We start from the raw sequence: 21,100 nt of genomic DNA, 5'->3' as shown, positions 1-21,100 counted from the left end.
CAGTCTGCAGCTGTTTTGGATTGCTCATGATGTATTAAATATAATTTCAGACTCTTATAATGCCCTGGATGTTGTGTATAATAAAGTATTAATGACCTCTCTGGAAGAAGAGGAGGAAAGTGAACGAACCGTAAAATTCAACAAAACTTCAGATACAAGCCCAACTGGTTATACCAAAGCCACACTTTCCTCTTTGCACTCAGAGCAGGCTGCAACAGCACAATCTCTACCACCTAAAAAATCCTTCAATGTGCCTCTCACGGTAAAACAGATGGAAAAGAAAATGAGAACAAGAATGACTAAAGAGGAAATAAGAAGGAAAATGGAAAAGGTCCTCAAAAGTGGAAAGTATAAGATGAAAGTTGGACGTCTTATCTTCTGGGACTTTGGTGGACAATATGTTTATCTAACAACACACCAGACCTTTATGACGTTTCGTGCATTGTTTCTTGTAGTATTTGATGGGAGCAAAGATTTGCATGAACAGGTCCCTGATGTGATGTGTTTTCCAGGGCAACACATGACGCCAACTCCAGCAGGTAATAAGCATGTTAGGCCAAAAATAAAATATTATTTGTTTCCCCTTCCACCACCGACCCGGAAAAATAGCCGCGACTCGAAAAATATTACTGGCCATTCTTGTCCAAATTTTTTTTTTGCTATGTTGGTTTTTGGTGATATCTTTCCGATGCTGTATTCAACAAGCGTTTTAAATCAAGGCATTTTTGCATTGGAGCGTCTATATGATTCGGAATCAAGGAAGATAACAAACATAATGCCTTACCACACGATTTGATATTTGAAAATTAAACATCTGAAGCATCTTTCAACCAACTGAGTGCACCTTGATTGGCTATGTCTGTTACCTCTGTTCCTGTTTAAAGGATAAAATCTTTGAGTAAAAATGGTCTGAATCGTGCTTTGAATCAATCTACTTTGTCTTCGACTTCGAACAGGTTGGACACAAGTCAGAAAATGTTGGATACGTGAATTCCCTGCTTTCAGGGAATCTCCCTGATTTCTGGTGTAAACAAGACCAGTTTAAATGTGATTTTACTTTTCAATTTATGGCATGAAATTTACAAAAGGGCACGTTTTAAGTTATAACTGCATGAGTTGAATTTGTAAATACTTCAAGTATTCTAGGAACAACAAAACATATATGTGAAGCCTTGTTTTTTCTAGAACTCGAAAAACATACAAATCTTTTGTTTAGGAATTAATTGACCAAGCTGCATGATCCAGGTGTAACTGAACATAACTGAATTATGTTCACTTCTATTGAAAATTTTCATTCATTAAATTTTAATTTCCAAGTCATTAACATATCTTTTTGTCATCTCATAATTGATGATCAAGGTATGAATTGGTGAACACAGGAATTGTTTTGTTGTGAGTTATGCATCAAATTAGACTTGAAATAAGCTTGATTTTTAAGCAATTAAATACTTGCTTTCATTAAACATTGTTATCACATGAAGAATGTGTGTTTTTGTAGAATTCATACCATAAAATGAATCATAAGAAAAAGGAGGTCCCTGTATACTGTTTTTAACACCAAAAAACTGGGGTGTACAATGAATACAGGGAATACCCCACTTTTCTTGACTTATCTTGCCATTTGAATTCAATATAGAAAAATTATATCAAGAAATAAAATAAAATAATTTGCTTACCTACCTACCCATACCCTGATAACCTCAGTCGGGGAGGGGAAACAAAGATATTTTTAATGTTGGCCATATTAACTGACCGATAATGCAAGTAGGGTATCTTTATATCTTTCTATAACAGCAAGGTGATAATTTTAAAAAAATACTGATTTCTCAAAATATCGACCCAAAGACTAAAGATCATTACGTTGGTATTTTGAAGGTGTTGCTTTGCCTGAACCAAAACCTAACCCTTTCATATTAACCTGTCTTAGACAAATCATAGCATATGATATATTGTAGTTTGATCCATCAACATTTCATACAAAAGTCAAATTTTCTTTTTATCAGTTCTTTTACGTATATTGTAATTGAAGGAATAAAGCTTCTTATTGATTTATATAATTTTCAAATGATATAATTCCAGAGTTATGGAACTTTGTTCACTACATGATTTAAGTATTATTGAATCTGTACTGAACAACATATATCGTTAGAAACCCACATTCTGTATCCATGTTTCCAGTTATTTCATAGAATTTAATATTTATATACAATGTTACCTTCTTATAACTGATTAAAATTAGTCAAAATTAATATGAAATATTTAGATAAGATCAAATTCTTGAAAAAATGCTTGATATTTTAGTTTTCCGTTTTGACTTCTTAAAAAAAATCAAAATAAATCTTAGGAAATGTAGACCACTTATCAACTATAGTACCTTGCTTAAATATCTGTTATCAAGTCAAGGGACACAGTTAAATATAGACTCTAATATGGACAGTGTTCAACTTGCAAATGGTTTCCATACAACCTGTTAAATGTATTTCCTTATATTTTATGCATAAAAAAAGTAAGTAGGGGGATGAAATTACATGTAAAAATAATTTCGGACATCCATTTTGGTAAAGTAGTGATTTGGTCGAGTTTGAACAGGTCAAATTTAATGTATACAAATAAAGCTGTCAAATTTTATTATAGAACCTTAACCTGACATTTTCTATATTTGAGGTAGAGCTATAGATTTTTTAGATATAGCAGGTGTAATTTTTTAATTTTTTCATTATTTTTTTCAATAACGGGTTAACAAGACAAAAGACAATGCAAAACTTTTATAGGATCACAACTTTTAAAAATGCAGAATGTATATACTTTTTTATACTTCTTTTACGACCGATTTGATTTTATTTTGCAGTATTCTTGCAATATTGGGTTAATTCCATCCTGACCTATTGTAAGGTTGTACATGCAGGCATTCCTAAGATCTTGTTTGTTGCCACTCACAAGGATAAAGTATCAAGGGTAAGCGATATCTTGTTAGCTTTTTAATAGTGAGTTATTGCTATTTGTAATACTTTAATAGTGTGTACAAATTTGCCTAATAAAACATTATGCTTACATAATGATGTCATGACCATATGTATCAACTTGACCTGCATTGTTGTGAAATTACAAATTGAAAGAATAAGATCCCTATTGATTTGTAGGTAGTACACTTAAGGTCATATTACGGGGCCATTAAATATAGTAGAAAATATGAAGAACCACTAGTAGATAGGTAAATAATCAATATTCAATTTGATATATCTCATTTTCATGGAGCTCATTTGGCCACACCATTCTCAGTAATGGTCTATTGACTACAACAATTGCTCAGTTTATATGTTAAAGTTAGTTTGTATTTGAGTAGTTTTATTTCAACGAATATGTTGTCAGGAAGAAACTTTAGCATTTAGTTGTACTGCACCAGAAGCATTTTTCAACAATACATTTCAAGGATGCAAGAGGCCAAAATGTTTAAAAGTCCAAAACATAATACACAAATAAAATTGACCAACAATACAGCCAAAACTGTAGAATGAATGCACGAGGACAATACATTTTTTTTTTAAAAATAAGTCTAATCTTTTATAACTACAATTTTAAAAATATACAATATCTGTATTTTCACGCAAATACCGAAATACTGGGTACTGGGTACTATGCTATTAGTAGCCCTGTTTTAGATTTGTTGAAGATTCATTATAATGTTACTTATTTTTACTAGTGTTTCCAAAAGCTGGTTATACAGTGTAAATTACACCAAAAAAAAATGCAATAGCAAGTTGTTAAAAATTTGAAAAAGATGTCTGTGTTAACGTTCGTTTTGTAAAATCACAAAAAAAGTTTTGTTAGTTTAAACTAAAAAAAATATTTAATATTTTGAAAGATTTACATTTAGATACAATAACATTAACGGTACCAATTTTCCTGCACCAGATGCGCATTGCGACAATACATGTCTCTTCAGTGATGCTCGTAGCCAAAATATTTGAAATCCAAAGCTTAAATGAAAGATGAAAAGCTATAATCCGAAAGGTCCAAAATGTTTAGCCAAATCCGTGAAAGGAATCAGAGCTTTGAATGAGGGAGATACATTCCTTAATTTATAATAATTTCTAACAATTTGTAACAGCAAATTTTAATAACACAAAAAAAAAATCTGTATTTTCATGCCAGCCAGTACTGAAGTACTGGCTATTGGGCTGGTGATACCTTGGGAACTAACAGTCCACTAGCAGAGGCATCGACCCAGTGGTAGTAATGACATTAACTGTACCAATTTTCCTGCACCAGATGCGCATTTCAACAATACATGTCTCTACAGTGATGCTCGTAGCCAAAATATTTGAAATCCAAAGCTTAATTGAAGATGAAGAGCTATAATCCAAAAGGTCCAAAAAGTTAAGCCAAATCCGTTAAAGGAATCAGAGCTTTGCATGAGGGAGATACATTCCTTAATTTATAATAATTTCTAACAATTTGTAACAGCAAATTTTAATAACACAAAAAAAAATCTGTATTTTCATGCCAGTACCAAAGTACTGGCTACTGGGCTGGTGATACCCTCAGGAACTAACAGTCCACTAGCAGAGGCATCGACCCAGTGGTAGTAATGACATTAACTGTACCAATTTTCCTGCACCAGATGCGCATTTTGACAATACATGTCTCTTCAGTGATGCTTGTAGCCAAAATATTTGAAATCCAAAGATTAAATAAAAGATGAAGAGCTATAATCCAAAAGGTCCAAAAAGTTAAGCCAAATTCGTTAAAGGAATCAGAGCTTCGCATGAGGGAGATACATTCCTTAATTTATAATAATTTCTAACAATTTGTAACAGCAAATTTTAATAACACCAAAAAAATCTGATTTACTGGCTACTGGGCTGGTGATACCCTTGGGGACTAACAGTCAACCAGCAGAGGCATCGACCCAGCATACAACTATAGAACTTCATAATTTCTTAATTGAAAATTTATTAAAACAATGATTAACAAAACTTTGAGAATGTAAGTATTCTAGAGAAATTTAACCTTTAAGAGTAGATGTATCTATTCTGAAAATTTACGATAAATCTAATGATAGTCTAGTTGGATTGTTCCATCATTGAAGATGCACATGAATCATGGTGTGCGATACATGCTCTTTAAGCCTCATTTATATGTATTTATATGGCAAATCTTAATATTTTAATAGGAGAATGTTGATGCACGACGTGAAGAACTTTACAGTGGAATTGAGGAGTTGTTTAAAGACCACGAGGGAAAACATCATCTGGTCCTTAAGCCTCTAATATTTGTCAATGCCAAAGATCAAGGTGACCCAGAAATAGAAGTTCTAAAGAAAACAATCACAGAGCTAACATTCAGCCACCCATGTTGGGGAGAGAGAATGCCTAATGCATGTGTACCACTAGAGCTCGAGATCGCCGAATTAGTAGCAGAAGGAAAACAAATTGTGTCATTGGTTGAAGTTGAAGAATTAAATGCCATCAGCGAGGTGTCTGTCCTGTCTCCTGAGCAGCTGACTGATTTCCTTCATTATCAACACTCTCTTGGGAAGATTGTTTATTTTGACACACCACAGCTGAGAGATAATGTTATCATAAGTCCCCTTCTTATGGTGGAAGTTATGAGATCTTTCATTACAGGTGTGTATATATTTTCATTGAGTAGTGATGCTTTTGCTGGTTAAAAAAACAATATGCCAAATATTGTTGATCAGCCATTTTTAAAAGCACTTGGGACAATTGAACGGTGCCCTATACGAATCTTCTTGTTGGTTTGTCAGAGCTTTAGCATGTTTAAAAACATTAATTTTATACTTTTTTCCTCACAGCGTTAATATTTTTGAAGTGCACACATTTGTTTTATTCTGTTAATGCTTAACCAAACTTTTAGAATGCAAGTACATTGTATTCCTACCCTGTTTTAAATTATTAGTACCAACACAATTATGTTTTGAGACAATATGTCGTTGTTATATTCATACCGCAACTCTTACACCTAAGGGAGTATTGTTTGCCAATGTCCAAACAAAATGTCCAAAATTAATATTGTTGATCAGCCATTTTTAAAAGCACTTGGGACAATTGAACAGTGCCCTATACAAATGTTCTTGTTGGTTTGTCAGAGCTTTAAAACATTTATACTTTTGTCCTCACAGCGTTAATATTTTTGAAGTGCACACATTTGTTTTATTCTGTTGTTAAAAATTTGAAAAAAGATGTCTGTTTTAACGTTTGTTTTGTAAAAACACAATTGCAAATTTTGAAGAAAAAAAGTTTCGTTGGCTTAAACTGAAACAGATAATAAATATGCTAAAATATTTAGGTATAAGTATAGAACTACCTAACTTATTAATTTAAAATTCATTAAAACAATGCTTCACCAAACTTTTAGAATGCAAGTATTCCTACCCTGTTTTAAATTATTAGTACCAACACAATTATGTTTTGAGACAATATGTCGTTGTTATATTCATACCGCAACTCTAAGGGAGTATTGTTTGCCAATGTCAAAAGTATAACTCTACTCACTTTCTAGTTGTATTGGGAGAAAGAAATCTCATCCAGAAATCTAAACCTTAACAATGGAACATCAATTCCTTGTAAAGTTAATATCCTATTTGTCTATTAGAATTACACTGCCTGCGATTAATCCAGTAATCAGCTGTTGAAATATCACATACAATTTCTGTAAAATAAAACTAAAACTTTACCAAAAGGAATGGAATGTCTTATTTAGATCAAGTCAAACTCTTAAAAAAAAAAGTTTCCACTAGAATACTAGTATACTGTAAATTCAGAAATTATTGCGTGCATTTATTATTGCGATTTTGTCATTTTACACTTGAATGCGATTTTAATTTTTACGATTTTGAGAAAAGTCATGCTTAATTCAGTTAAAATATTACAAATTGCGAGTCTTAATTATTGCGTTTACAACTCAGTCGCATTATTCGCAATAATAAAAACCTCGCAATAATTTCTGAATTTACAGTACTTGAAGTAGTTAACTTTACCCAAAAAACAACTAAATAAATGAACATAACATTAGTATCAAAGACAACAATTGACTGACAAAGTGTCATCATGAGTTACTGCTAAATATCATCTTTTGTAACTCTGAAGTGAAACTTGGCATAATATATTAAGGTTATTGTCATAATGGTAACACATTCGTCAAGACTTGCATCATTGCTATACGATTGTCTTCTACCCAATATATTGAATTTTTTACCAAAGTTGAAATTTAATGAAAACAACCATATATTGGTTTAATAACGACTATCTGCCTTCAAATAAACAGTCATTTACAGTATACCAATGATTGTTAAACCCAACAAAATCATTCAGATTTAATAACGACTATCTGCCTTCAAATAAACAGTCACTTACAGTATACCAATGATTGTTAAACCCAACAAAATCAATCAGAATTATTAATGACTATCTGCCTTCAAATAAACAGTCACTTACAGTATACCAATGATTGTTAAACCCAACAAAATCATTCAGAAAAATTAATAACGACTATCTGCCTTCAAATAAACAGTCACTTACAGTACACCAATGATTGTTAAACCCAACAAAATCATTCAGATTTAATAACGACTATCTGCCTTCAAATAAACAGTCACTTACAGTACACCAATGATTGTTAAACCCAACAAAATCATTCAGAATTAATAACGACTATCTGCCTTCAAATAAACAGTCACTTACAGTATACCAATGATTGTTAAACCCAACAAAATCAATCAGAATTATTAATGACTATCTGCCTTCAAATAAACAGTCACTTACAGTATACCAATGATTGTTAAACCCAACAAAATCATTCAGAAAAATGCAAAAAGGTGGTTAGGGACTTCATCACTAAATAAATTCAATTTTCCATCACGAAAAGGAGCAGTTTTGAACGATACATTCAAACCACATTCCATCATTGTCATTTATGTTGCTCGTACAAAACGCATGTTCACACATTATTAAATACATGCGCATGCCTTTTTGTCGAGCCTTGGACTTTTGTTGAAAAAGCGAGACATAGCTGGTTTTGTGGAATGCCAAACCACTCGCTTTAATGGCAGTGTTGATTATAACATTAAAATGACAACATTACATGACAGAGTAACAATAAATAAACAGATGAATGGGAGAAAATAAAGGACAGAGAAACAAACAAATAATAGCCATCCAAAGGTAACAGGTTAAAAAATATTTTTATACACCAGACGTGTGCTACGTCCACACAAAAACTTAAACTATCCTAGATTTCTACAAAACTTGGACAGAAGCTTTTGTTTTTGACGTGTTTTATTGTTTGATTTTGCCATGTGATTATGTACTTTCCAAATGATTTTCTTCTAAGTTTTTTATTTTTGTGATTTTACTTTTTGTTTATGATCATTACAAAGTATTCAGAAGTTTTTTTTTTTTTTACAAATGAACTTAGTTTTTCTGCCACAAAAAAATTATATTCACTCTGTGGTTAAAGTTTTAAAAATGTTAATAACTATCTGACATTATCCTGGATTTATACTTATACCAAACTTTGACAGAAGCTTGTTTATTATCCAAAGATAGTAGCTAGACGAAAATTTTGTTAAAATTTTATTCTTTTTTTTCTGTATTTTACTTGTAAATAAACTTAGTTTTTCTTACAGTTAACATAACATAGTCTGCAGTTAAAGTTTTTAAAACATTATTAAAACTATACTGGATTTTTGTCAAACATGGACAGAAGCTTCTAATAATAAAAAGATAGTTTCGAGAGGAACATTATATTAATTGTTTTCCTCATTTGTGTTGGGCCTGCGATTAACAGCAAAAGTAGGCGAGACACTGGGTTCCCTTCAAAATTGTTTGTGGTAATATTTTTCCTAATGCAAAAATATTCATTTTTTATACTCAAATGATTTGAATACATAATGAGGAATAAAAATTTGTTTTGCAATAGGACATTTAATTCAATTAACAAGACTAGTTTGTTTCCTGTGCTGCTCTAGGTGAGCCTTATCAATATTTTTTACTTTTATTTCATGTCTTAAGATAACATTTGTTTATTTTCATAACATAGATGTGGAATTCTGGCCAAAAGAAGATAAAACAAGGAAAACCTTCAAAAAGATGTCTGAAAATGGAATGATAAAAAAAGTAGACCTCTACCAGATTTGGGAGCAAGAAGAATTCCGTCAGATTTTACCATTTAAAGAGTACATATTTGATATGCTGATACACCTAGATATCGTGTCTGAACAGCGTAGATATGATACAAAAACAGGAAGTCGCCTACAAATAGAAAATTTCTTTGTACCCTGTATGCTAACACAAAGAAATAATACAGATTACTTGACACAAGAATGTACACCAGAGAGGACTGTAAGTTTGGCCTTTGTTTTCAAAGGAACCATCGTACCTCCAGCCTTACCGAATCGTCTCATATGTGCATGTCTGAGTATGTGGACATTAAAACAATACCGTGGAAGGAAACTTTTGTTTTCTGGGTTTGTTGGGTTATCATTTGATAAAGAGCATGATATTGTTGTCTTTGTAGAAGGTAACAAAATATTACTGTACCTAGTCCACAAGCGTTCCAAGGGTCTGATAATACCTGAGATAGCCACCAGTGTCAGAGAATGCTTGCATTTAACATTGGAGAGGATTTCAGAATTTTATCAGTCCACTGTCCAGCAAAAAGTTAACTGTGACCTCCCATTCCACACTGAGTATTCATGCTCTAGATTAATCTGTTACATTCCAGTAGAAAGGTTAGCTTTAAAAACTGATGAGTGCGTTTGTAACCATGGTGACAACATTAAAATCAACTGGAAGGTTTGGAACCAGGAACAGGTTTGTATACTAACATTGAATCACTTAATTTCCCTTAATACCACAATGACAAGATGCAGTTGAAGTCCAATCAACACAAAGCTCCGTTTCATATGATCTTTCTAATAGAAATGCAAACTTAGTGTTTTTACCAAAAGTTCATGGTCCACTGAGCTCATAAAATGATAATGCGAGTGGAGCATCTGTATACTATGGAAACATGCTTGTTATCTTATTAAAGCATGTGACGAGAACACCAACAGAAAAGAAAATCATGAAATAGAAAGCAAACAAATAAAAAAAAAATCGATTCGCTTAACAGGTTACTTAAGGTCAAACTACTGTATTTCAAAAATTTCTGGTTTTTACATGAGAAAACGTTGTATCCATTGAAATATACTAGTATGTGTACAACTTGTCAAAAATAAATTTCAAGACATAAGTTACATTGCACAAGGATGAGGTACCTTATTGTGTTTCATTTCAGCTCTCCGGTTTGCAGTTATTTAATAATAAGATATTTACAGAAAGATATGTCAATGTTAATCAATCAAATTCGGGTCATAGTTACTGTTAAGAGTCCAAATTGTTGTGTTTAGTGTATGTTTTGTTACAATTAGTATCTGCAGTGCTGTTTTTTGTGAATGTTGAATTTACAATTATATATGTTTTCCTTTAATAGAAACAAAAGCAGTGTGATCCGGATTGTACAGGTATAGTTATGTGTTTTGTATTTAACTTCGTGTTTTGTTATTGATAGAAGATGATAATGACTTAACATGATATGGCAGTAAAACTTCCTTTATATCTCATTGATCTTATCTTACCACTAAGGTTTCAATCCCCCTGGATACCTGAGGTGTATATGAAACAACACATTAAATTGTTTGGATGTCAATGGTTTTGGGTTTCTTCATAAACTTCTTTCACTATTTAACTTTTGATTTTATTAGACACTGATTCATACCAAGTTCGATTCCCAATTCACAGTAATCTTTTCATTAAACAATGATTTTGTTTTACAAAAATTGGAATGATATAAACAAATTTCTTGTTTATTGGTCGCACAATTTTTTGAGTTTTTGAAGAAATACCTGCTATAATCTCAACCAAATATAATCTGAAGATGACATCAACCTTCTCATATGATATTAAAAATAAATACACTGAAAATAAAATCAACATGCTAAAAATATACATTGAGACTATTCCCTCAGAGGCTAGATATGGGAAGGAATCAATAACTATCGGTCGTCTGTATATGCATCGGTCCTATGCATCACTAATGGGCGATCTGTTATTGTAATCATATGATTCATAATTCATAGAACATTTTCATAGACAACAAGAAAATATTTTTGCAACATTTATTTATTTCATATAATATACAAACCAAAATAGTCATTAAATGTGTCATTTAACCAAATGTGACATTTTGACAGTGTGGACTATCATTGCAGATCATGCATACATATCTATGCATTATACATAAGGGGGACATTAAATGAAGTTTTTTTTTCTCGTTAAAAACAGTCATATATATGAACTACATATCCGCTTTAAATTAAAGACAATTGCTGATTACTGGTGTTGAATTTTTGAAACAAATCAAATCATAAGAAAATCTCTGGAGCTCAAAGCGGAACGATACCAGATGTCAAAAAAAGAAAGCATGATTCACCAATCAAATGTGAATTCAGTTAAAATTGCATAATAGAATAGGGAGCAATTGGTAAATTACAGTTCAGAAGACATTTTGTATGTTAATATATAATTCCATGAAAACAAGTTTTTTGGTGGTTTTTTTGTATCACAAATTGAGAAAGTTATATATACAGCGTTTTATTCAAATTTGTGAAAAGTTGCGTTATCCAGAACAAGTATAATATTTTATCTACTTTCATGTTATTATCAATACTCAGATCTTTTAAATAATGTAAGTAAATTGGTGAGAAGATCCTTTGACTGCTGGATACACTAATGACAAATTATTATCAATTTTACCAATTATCTATATTTTGGTTTCTTATCAAATTTATGTCTATATGATGCGGTTGTTAACAACTGTCAATTGAATGGGAGATTTATCTTACTATAAAACAGGTTTAACAATTTTCGTAGGAAATATGATAATTATAACTATATAAATATGTCATATGTTGTTAAACCTGTATGTTTATGTAGTGTGTAAAGAATGGTCATATATATTTGTTATATATTAATTTAAGGTTTGAGCGAAGATGCATTATCTCAGATCCCAAGTAACACAGAGTTGCTTCGTTTGTCTGTTAATTGTGCGACACGCATGATACATGATTTAGCTCTTCATCTTGACATGGAGGAATCAGAATGGAGTGATATGGTAGAGAATTACCCAAGAAATACACAAATGGTCAAGTTTTTAACACTTATTGATTTGAGAGAAAACAATGGAATACGTTTTAGAGATTTGGACAAAGGCTTAAGAGAAATGAAGATAACAACGCATACCTTATGTATGGTAAGCTATGTATGATACTGATGAATTACTCCTTCTCTTCGTGTTTTTTTTTTCTGGTTTTTCTTTTTTGCCACCTTTACCCAGAAGATTCTGGATAATTGCGTCTTATGTACTCTTTGTGTTTTCTTTTTCAAATAACTTATTTACATTATTATTTGATGAGAATAACTTATGATTAAGAAAAAATATTTGTACGAAGTTATAATTCTGAATAATTATATTTTCAATGCCAGTGTGAAGCACAATTTTCAATTAGAGTAAATTTGTATCCATGGCAATACTTTTGTGTGTTTTGAAACAATAGAATACTAAATTCAATATAATTGGTTTTTTAATCAATAGCTGATTTTGGGGAATTTGTTTTTGCACCATTACAACCAATGCATATATTTATGTTAATGTTTGTACGAATGAAATAACATCTTGCAAATATATTGTATAGATATATATCGATGCGAAACCTGAATATGAAAATGAAGAAAAAAATATTGTAATTTGTAAGTTAGTTCCCTCAGGTAAATTTTCAAGTAAACTTAGAAAGTTGCTGATATGTGGAATAATGTAATCAAGGTATAGGCAATTTAAAAAAAAATCAGATAGAGTTACCGAGTTTATCTATACACTGTTATTCATAACAACACAGGACAAAGTCTGCAACTAGAGGAATATAGTAAATGTATAAAGGAATGCCAACAACCTTTCATAAACTTAATTGCAGATATTAACAGATGTTCTCATGGAACAGTTTTTGTTCATTACAGAACAGTTCAAGTCAGTTTGACTACCATTTTTCTTGTTATTTTACGGGTGTTATTTTTTATTAAATGGTTTAATAGCTTGCAAAGTAAAACCTTAGTTTTGTTCAAAAAAGAATAACAGCTTCACGCACGCGTATTTCATAGCATTGGGTACAGCCATTTCTAGCATTCTTTATGTACTATAGGAAAAAAGGGAAGGACATATTTTGCATAACTTTTGCATAACTTGTGGAACGCATCTATCCAATCGAGCTAGAGATAAAGGATACTACAGATACAGTTAAGTCAGCCTCATATCTTGACTTACATCTAGAAATTGACAATGAGGGTCGGTTGAAAACAAAACTTTACGACAAAAGAGATGATTTCAGCTTTCCAATTGTGAACTTTCCATTTCTAAGTAGCAACATTCCAGCAGCACCTGCATACGGGGTATATATCTCCCAATTGATACGATATTCCCGTGCTTGCATTTCCTATCATGATTTTCTTGATAGAGGGTTGCTGCTCACAAGGAAGCTATTAAACCAAGAGTTCCAAATGGTGAAGTTGAAATCATCCCTTCGTAAATTTTACGGACGCCATCACGAGTTGGTTGACCGTTATGGAATAACGGTATCACAAATGATATCGGATATGTTCCTTACGTCGTAACTACAATCCCCTTCCCTTTCCTGAATGTGACCTACCGAATTAGACTATTTGCCGGATTTGTTATCACATAAGCAACACGACGGGTGCCGCATGTGGAGCAGGATCTGCTTACCCTTCCGGAGCACATGAGATCACCCCTAGTTTTTTGGTGGGGTTCGTGTTGTTTATTCTTTAGTTTTCTATGTTGTGTCGTGTGTGCTGTTGTTTGTTTGTCTTTTTCATTTTTAGCCATGGCGTTGTCAGTTTGTTTTAGATTTATGAGTTTGACTGTCCCTTTGGTATCTCTCGTCCCTCTTTTACAACTCAAGTCAAATGTATTTGATTTTGCCCCTGATTTTAGATTGGATATATATAAATACAATAGTTTGGGTTTAAGTTATACCCTTTCCATTGATAATTTTGATTCAAAATAGAAAATTAAGTTCAAGACCTTCATTGACCATTGTAACTCGACATGGTTTTTTTTATTTCACAAAAAAGAATTAACTTCAACTGTTTTTTTTAACATCAAAACTAACACTAAGTTAACTTTCATAAGGAGCGACCCACTCCCAGAGTTAATCTTCTTCATTTGAGATTTTATTGTATTTTCTTTCCTGCGAAAAAAGAATGTTGTAAATAGTAATCCTTTATCGATGGCGTAAACTATGTATATCAAGATTAATATTTCAGAAGGTGCTTCAAACCTTGTACAGAGATGTTTCTGAGATATTAAAAGGGAATAGGTCGACTTTAATTGTATGGAATGATAATCAAGTTAGCATCCTTGTCTAGTAGGTTGATGGCCTTGTCATCATTTTCATGGTTCATTTTCAAGTTTTTGTGTATTGACTTTTGTCTGAAACTATAAGCAATAAGTTACCTTTTTTTAATATCTGGAATACATGTTAGGGGTTGATATATATCTCAAAGGTTTATCTGACCATTTACCTCATTTTCATTGTTTATTGCTGAAAATATACATTGTGTTGTATGGTCTGATTCTACGATGATATTCACAATAGGCCAACTAATAAGTGGATGTAATAATTGCAGTCTGACAATGTTTAGTTGAATTGTATCTTTTTCTCATCTTACAACGTATCGTTTTAATGGTTAGGCTAATTTCAAAGACATTTTTTACAATTTTTTGACTTTGACTTTGACTTAATAATAAAGAATGATTAAACTGAAATATATTCATTGATAAAACACTAGACCATCAGAGTCCTTTTATCCAGTTCATTTCCAATATGCATCATTTCCGGTAAATTTGTTATGTACTCCCTTTGTTTCTGAAAATTCTGCTGAATTGTTTGAGAATAAAGCCTACAAGTATACAAAAGCAATTTATGTATTAGGTTTATGCTTTGTCCAGCTTATTTATTTGTTGTAAATATGAATGTGTGCGTAATTTTTTTTTTGGCAAATCGTTGGTAGAGGGCAATCAGGTTACTCACCAAAAGGTTCACATTGTGGCTCGCGGCTGATATTTTACGATATCAATGTGTAAAACATCGGATAATCTATACCTATTCCTTTTCAGATGAGGAGGAGAAAACAAGTTATATCTAGTAAGTGCTTGTTAAAACTATACAAACGAAAGAATGGGATTGAGTATGATTGTGACTGTTCCAATGGGGGATTACAAAATTTCGAAGGAGGTGGGGTGTGATTAATTATTTTTTTTCAATTTTTCAAATATCAATTTTTTTTTAAATTTCAAGAAAAAACTTTGACCACATTTTTCGTGTTTGTCAAAAGCCAATATTACATGTATGTCAACAATTGATCGCAATCCAAATTCAGATAGTATCAAGCTTGAAAATTGTGTCCAAAGTACCTCAACTGTTTAGGGTTTTACCTCTGCAGTCATATCAGGCTGAACTCAGCGAAGCATTTGATTGTTATTTTGTAAAATGAATTTGACATTTATAATAGAATTGCTCAAAAACAGTGACAGATAAAGGATCAAAATCACGTGAGACATGTTGTGCATTAAAATACATTACCAAAGTTCAAAGGTTATTGATGACCTTGACCTATGAACTTCCGTTTTTTTTTTGTTTGTTTAGCAATTTTTACACATAATTGGTTTTTTGGGTATCAAGCAAAATGATGAACCTGGTTTTGTTAGAACAGTCTTCAACACAGAGCCTTCAAGTTGGCTCATACCAAATAGCAAGTTATAAAGGTCTCCCAAAAAGACTAGTTTAAAACCAATCAAATGGGAACACAAACAATCTAATCTATATAATAAACAAGAAACGAGAAACACTAAAGAATTACATCAACAATCTACAAATATTGAACATCAGAGTCCTGACTTTGGACAGGTGCCAACAAAAGTAACGGGTTTAAACGTTTTAACGGGTACTAACCTTCATCTTTAACCGAAACAATAGTGTGCATCACAAAATAGAATAAAACTCTACAGATTATCAATAAAAATGTTTTACTTCATCAAAAGACATATTTTCACAAGTGTACATACAATGAACGAATAAATTTGATCTATAACAAAATGTTAATACACAATCAATAAAATAAGGGGTGAATAAATAACGGTAACAGTAGTATACCACTGTGAGATATTAAATAATGTCAGAAAGTTAGCTATAACCCTTGCCAGGTAAAAGAAAATTAAACGCGTTGTAAAGTATACAGTATAAATAGAGAATGGAAATATTTTTGAAAAATTAATTATGGTTTTTAACTACTCATACTTTCGTGTCAATTTAAACTGTTGATACAATTGTATTGGTTTTTGTTATTCAATATTTACATATTAGGATTAAAATCCTGGGGATTAGTATTTTAACGTCATGCACAGTAAAAAAAAGATATGATTTGTGCAATGCCAAAAATAAATGTATCGATAAGCTGTAGGATAGTTAGGAGTTAACCTCTATAAAGACAAATTAATGTGAATGTGTATTTATACATCACGCTTGAAAAACATATAGATTTGGTTATTTTTTAATTTGCTTTACTAATGACTGTGTTCGACGAATTTACATGGATCACATAGTGATTAATACGCCCTTTTAGTACAAGATTACTGTAAAATTTTGGGTTTGAAACATCGTTTTAATGAGTTTTCTACAGTCAAATTTACTAAACAAATCTTTGTATCTATGAAGTAATAAAGAACACGGTTTAATTGTTTTTAGTACTTTATGGTTATCGTAACGAAATTTCTGATTTGGTAATTATGCAGTGATGCAGTGATTACATTAGTAAAATCTATAATATTTTCAAAATATTTAGTTGGTTTTAAATATTGCATAGACATTATTTACGAATGTTTACCTAATTTCTGCTTTTCAAAGCATAATTCATGTCTTTCTCTTAAAGGTATTCCAGACGATATCTTAGATTCAATTCCTACTGATGAAATAATAGATAACATATCCCCACATATTGGTAAAATGGTCTTTCAACTCGGAATAGAACTTGGATTTTCAATAGCAGATTTAGAGAACATAGACAAATGTAATTGTGACTTGACCGCCCAGAGTAAAGAAGTTTTATTTAGGTGGAGGAGAGACAGATTAGTTAGACCTACAATACGTGTCCTTGAACAAGCTTTGGTAAATAGTAGAAAAGGTGCACGGTGTCTAGAGGAAGTTGTAAAGAGTGTTGATCCTAAAACATTAAGAGCTGTAGAAACCATTACAGGTAACTCTAACTATTCTGCATTGTATATGTCTTGTAGTCATTTGAATGAAATAACATATAAGCTCAATTGAAATATGAATTATGTTCGGTACAACTTTTAAACATGATGTTTATGTTACATGTATTTTAAACTAAGCAGGCAAAATCAGAAGATTTGCTATTTTTGAATCTAACCTACAACAAAAAATAAACATTTGAACTCAAAATATTCAATCGAAAATCTACAAGATTCTTTCAATATTTGAAGGCTTCTCAGACTGTGCAAGCTTAATGTATCTTATAATCCGTTTCAGTTATGAGGACCATATAAGATGTATCCATCAATAGATAGAGATAATCTGCCCAGAATGTCCATAAGGTCCAAGGACACAGTTATCGTCCTTTGGTTTTCATTGTCTACGAATATAGTCCCTAGTGTAAACAGTGTATAACTTGCATGTTTTATTTGATACACTTTCTCAAGTTATTTCTTGATATTAAATGCATGAAATATTAAGTAGGTAGGCACTTAAAGTTAACCATCGAGGGACGTTAACTACCGAGGGTAGTAATGAATATTCATCTTTACCGGATGATTGACAGCGATGTAAATAAAAACATGAGAGTGATTACCGTGTGTCAACGTCATATCAAATTAATTCAATTTAATTGTTAGAAATACTGTTTTCTGCTGAAAATTAAAAAATAAATAAAATTGAATGGAATGGAATGGAATGGAATGGAATTGAGCTATGTACAATACAGTAAATATTAGCAATTAGAATTAGACGGTAGACAAGCATATTTTGCCTATTGATTCTTTTTTGCATGCCTATTTGGTTATATTATAATGCACTAATTGTTTTGATACTGTTTAATGTTTAAATAAGACTCATATGTGAACCATTTATGCACTTTTAATATAAAGATCAGATTCACACAGGATCATACAGTTCGAGCTAACTATTTTATGTACGACAGCTATTACTAATGTAACGGTGATGCTGAGATAATCTCCCTTTGCTAGAATATGGGATGACGCAAAATGAACTATATCACTGTGCAAGAACGGAATAGCAAAGTGAATATATAAATCAAACTGTATTGGGATGATTTGGTAAAGTTTATCCAACTTACTGGATATTTTATGAAAGATTTTGCCATTTGTATAGAGGAATTATACCTTTTCAAATAAACTTGGGAGAATAATACACTAATTATAGAATTTTTAGCAACTTAAACGAACTAATCTTGTCAAATATACATCAAATTCATAGTCTTTTGAATGTAAATTTGTTGCGTGCAATTGTTAAATGTTTAATGCGATGAGTGTCATTATAGCCTGAAATGAGATTTTGATTACAACGATTAAGAAAAAATTCAAACGCAATACTTCAAAATGCGAGTCTTAATTATTGTCGCAATAATAAAAACCTCGCATTAATTTCTGAATTTACAGACATCTGTACCGTCAGCGTACCGCGATCTGTTAAAGGTTTTTTTTTAATAGTTAATTCCGGTGTCACTTTGTCTCTTTTAGAGAGTTGTCTCATTGGCAATCATGCTATATCTTCTTTTTTTTATATAATAAAACAAAAACCTGAACGACTTTACATTATAAATTAAAATGCATCCTAGTCGTGATGGAGACAGAGTCAAATGAACAAATGGACTAGATGAAACTGAACGAAAAAAAGAAAGAAAACACCAATTTGATCTGATAGGGGTGAATTCTATTCTTTATTAATTCAAACTCGAGTTTGGTTTGGAACCGTATCTATTGCGATTATTACCCAAGGACAGATATTACATATCTGAACTTCGATGCTCGAATTTGAAGTTACCTATTGAGACGGGTAGATGGGCGGGGATCGCGAGGGAAAATAGAATATGTACATTATGTAATGAGGGAATAGGGGATGAGTTTCATATATTGTTTACCTGTAAAAATGCTGATGTTTCTGCTCTTAGATCAAAGTTTGTACCAAATTACTATGTAATGAATCCAAGCAAGAAGAAATTCACTGGCTTGTTGTCTATATGTAACGTACAAGTTCAAAGGAAATTATCAATTTTCGTGAAAAAATCATAAAATACTTAATCTAATTATACCAATTGTCTTTTAAAATATACTATGTATTTGTGTTTCGTTTGTCCTGTCTCGCTATGTATTATCTTAATATGGTTGTATATATTATTGTCCTCTTGTACACAAGTATGTGTCTGAGGTTATGAATAAAATCTTGAAATCTTGATACGAGAAAAGATTTGCTTCGGCTTTTTCCATTTGCGCCAATCTGCACTTAATTATAGCGCCTATTTTTTTTTATTTCTTTGCGCCAAATTTATTTTCTTCATTTGCACAAATTAACAGGTAAACACAAGTCATGAGGCATATAAGATGTACAGAATTTATTTATATAATAACAAAAATATTCCTTCTGGCCTTTTGCCACCTGCCACTTGCTCACACGTGACGAGGAGGAGGAGGGGGATTGAAAGCAGGATAAGTTTATTGCAGTTTATTGCAAGTGTACATCACACTTGAAGTAGCACTTTATAAAATAAGATTGTAACAGTTTGACATAAAAAGCACATTTGCATATGCACAAATCTTTTTTAACTGAGTATTGTCATGCAACACTTCTGTTGAACTGCAACCTTGTGATATCTTCCCTACAATAAAGCATCCCCTTTTTTATCAAAATTTTTATAAGTTAAAGCCTGTTTTTTTTCTTTATGGCATCGGTTCCATATATGAAAGTAAATGTTCGGTTACCAGAAGTGTGATTAAATGATGATACCCATGAGCTCAACATGTGTCTATACACACATTTATCTATATTGTAGCTTGTGTTCATTGAATTGCTGCGTTTGGTTAAACAAGTTAAATTTTATCATCTAAATTTATCAGACCTAACCTTTCGAATCAATTTGGCGCAAATTAAAAAATGTCAATGTGCGCAAATGAAAAAAAATATGCTTTTTTCAAAATTGGCGTAATTGTCATACGTACATTCACCGATCACATATTACTGGTTAGATTAAAAAATAATATATTATTTAGATTAAGAAGTACTTTAAGAAATTGATTGATTGTTGTTTGCCATCAGTACAGCCGCAAATATTTCAGACAAGTTCAGGGAGAAAACTAAATAATGAATACAATAGGGAATGTTACTGGTCAAATAAATGTCATCAGTCATTCAGAGTGAAGTATAGATACGAAACTTTGGACTGTCGATTGAAAATAGTTTGTTTTGATAACAACCGCCGGTAGGTATAGACAAATACGGTTGATAGACGGTATATAGGAGCACTAAATTCTATGTTAACAACCGACAGTAGGTATAAAGAAATACTATTGAAAGACGGTATATAAAGGAGCACTATATTTTACGTTAACCACCGACGGTAGGTATAAAGAAATACTGTTAATAGACGGTATATAGGAGCACTATATTGTATGTTAACCACCGACGGTAGGTAAATTCAGATACTTTTGACAGACGGTATATATGAGCACTATATACGGACCATATAATACGTTATATTGACCATCGACGGTAGGTATAAATGAAAACTGTTGATAGACGGTTTATAGGAGCACTTTATTGTATGTTAACCACCGACAGTATGTATAGACACATAATTTTAATAGACAGCACTATATTTTACATTAACCACCGACGGTAGGTATAGACAAATACTTTTGATATACGGTATATAGGAGTACT

The 21,100-nt window shown here is 31.7% G+C and overlaps 1 protein-coding gene across 1 annotated transcript in view; it reads left to right on the top strand.

The window, feature by feature from the left end:
• Positions 1 to 21,100, top strand: part of LOC143084338 (uncharacterized) — an 85,689-nt gene that overhangs the window by 23,406 nt on the left and 41,183 nt on the right. Inside the window, exons 6-13 of the mRNA XM_076260750.1 lie at positions 51 to 539; positions 2,849 to 2,955; positions 5,174 to 5,627; positions 9,061 to 9,833; positions 10,495 to 10,525; positions 12,041 to 12,312; positions 15,250 to 15,277; positions 17,061 to 17,384. Coding sequence (XP_076116865.1) covers positions 51 to 539; positions 2,849 to 2,955; positions 5,174 to 5,627; positions 9,061 to 9,833; positions 10,495 to 10,525; positions 12,041 to 12,312; positions 15,250 to 15,277; positions 17,061 to 17,384 — 2,478 coding nt within the window. The remainder of the gene's footprint in view (positions 1 to 50; positions 540 to 2,848; positions 2,956 to 5,173; positions 5,628 to 9,060; positions 9,834 to 10,494; positions 10,526 to 12,040; positions 12,313 to 15,249; positions 15,278 to 17,060; positions 17,385 to 21,100) is intronic.

The sequence above is a fragment of the Mytilus galloprovincialis genome, chromosome 7 (assembly GCF_965363235.1).
Source record: "Mytilus galloprovincialis chromosome 7, xbMytGall1.hap1.1, whole genome shotgun sequence".
NCBI lineage: Eukaryota > Metazoa > Mollusca > Bivalvia > Mytilida > Mytilidae > Mytilus > Mytilus galloprovincialis.
This window is presented reverse-complemented; position numbering and strand designations above follow the sequence as displayed.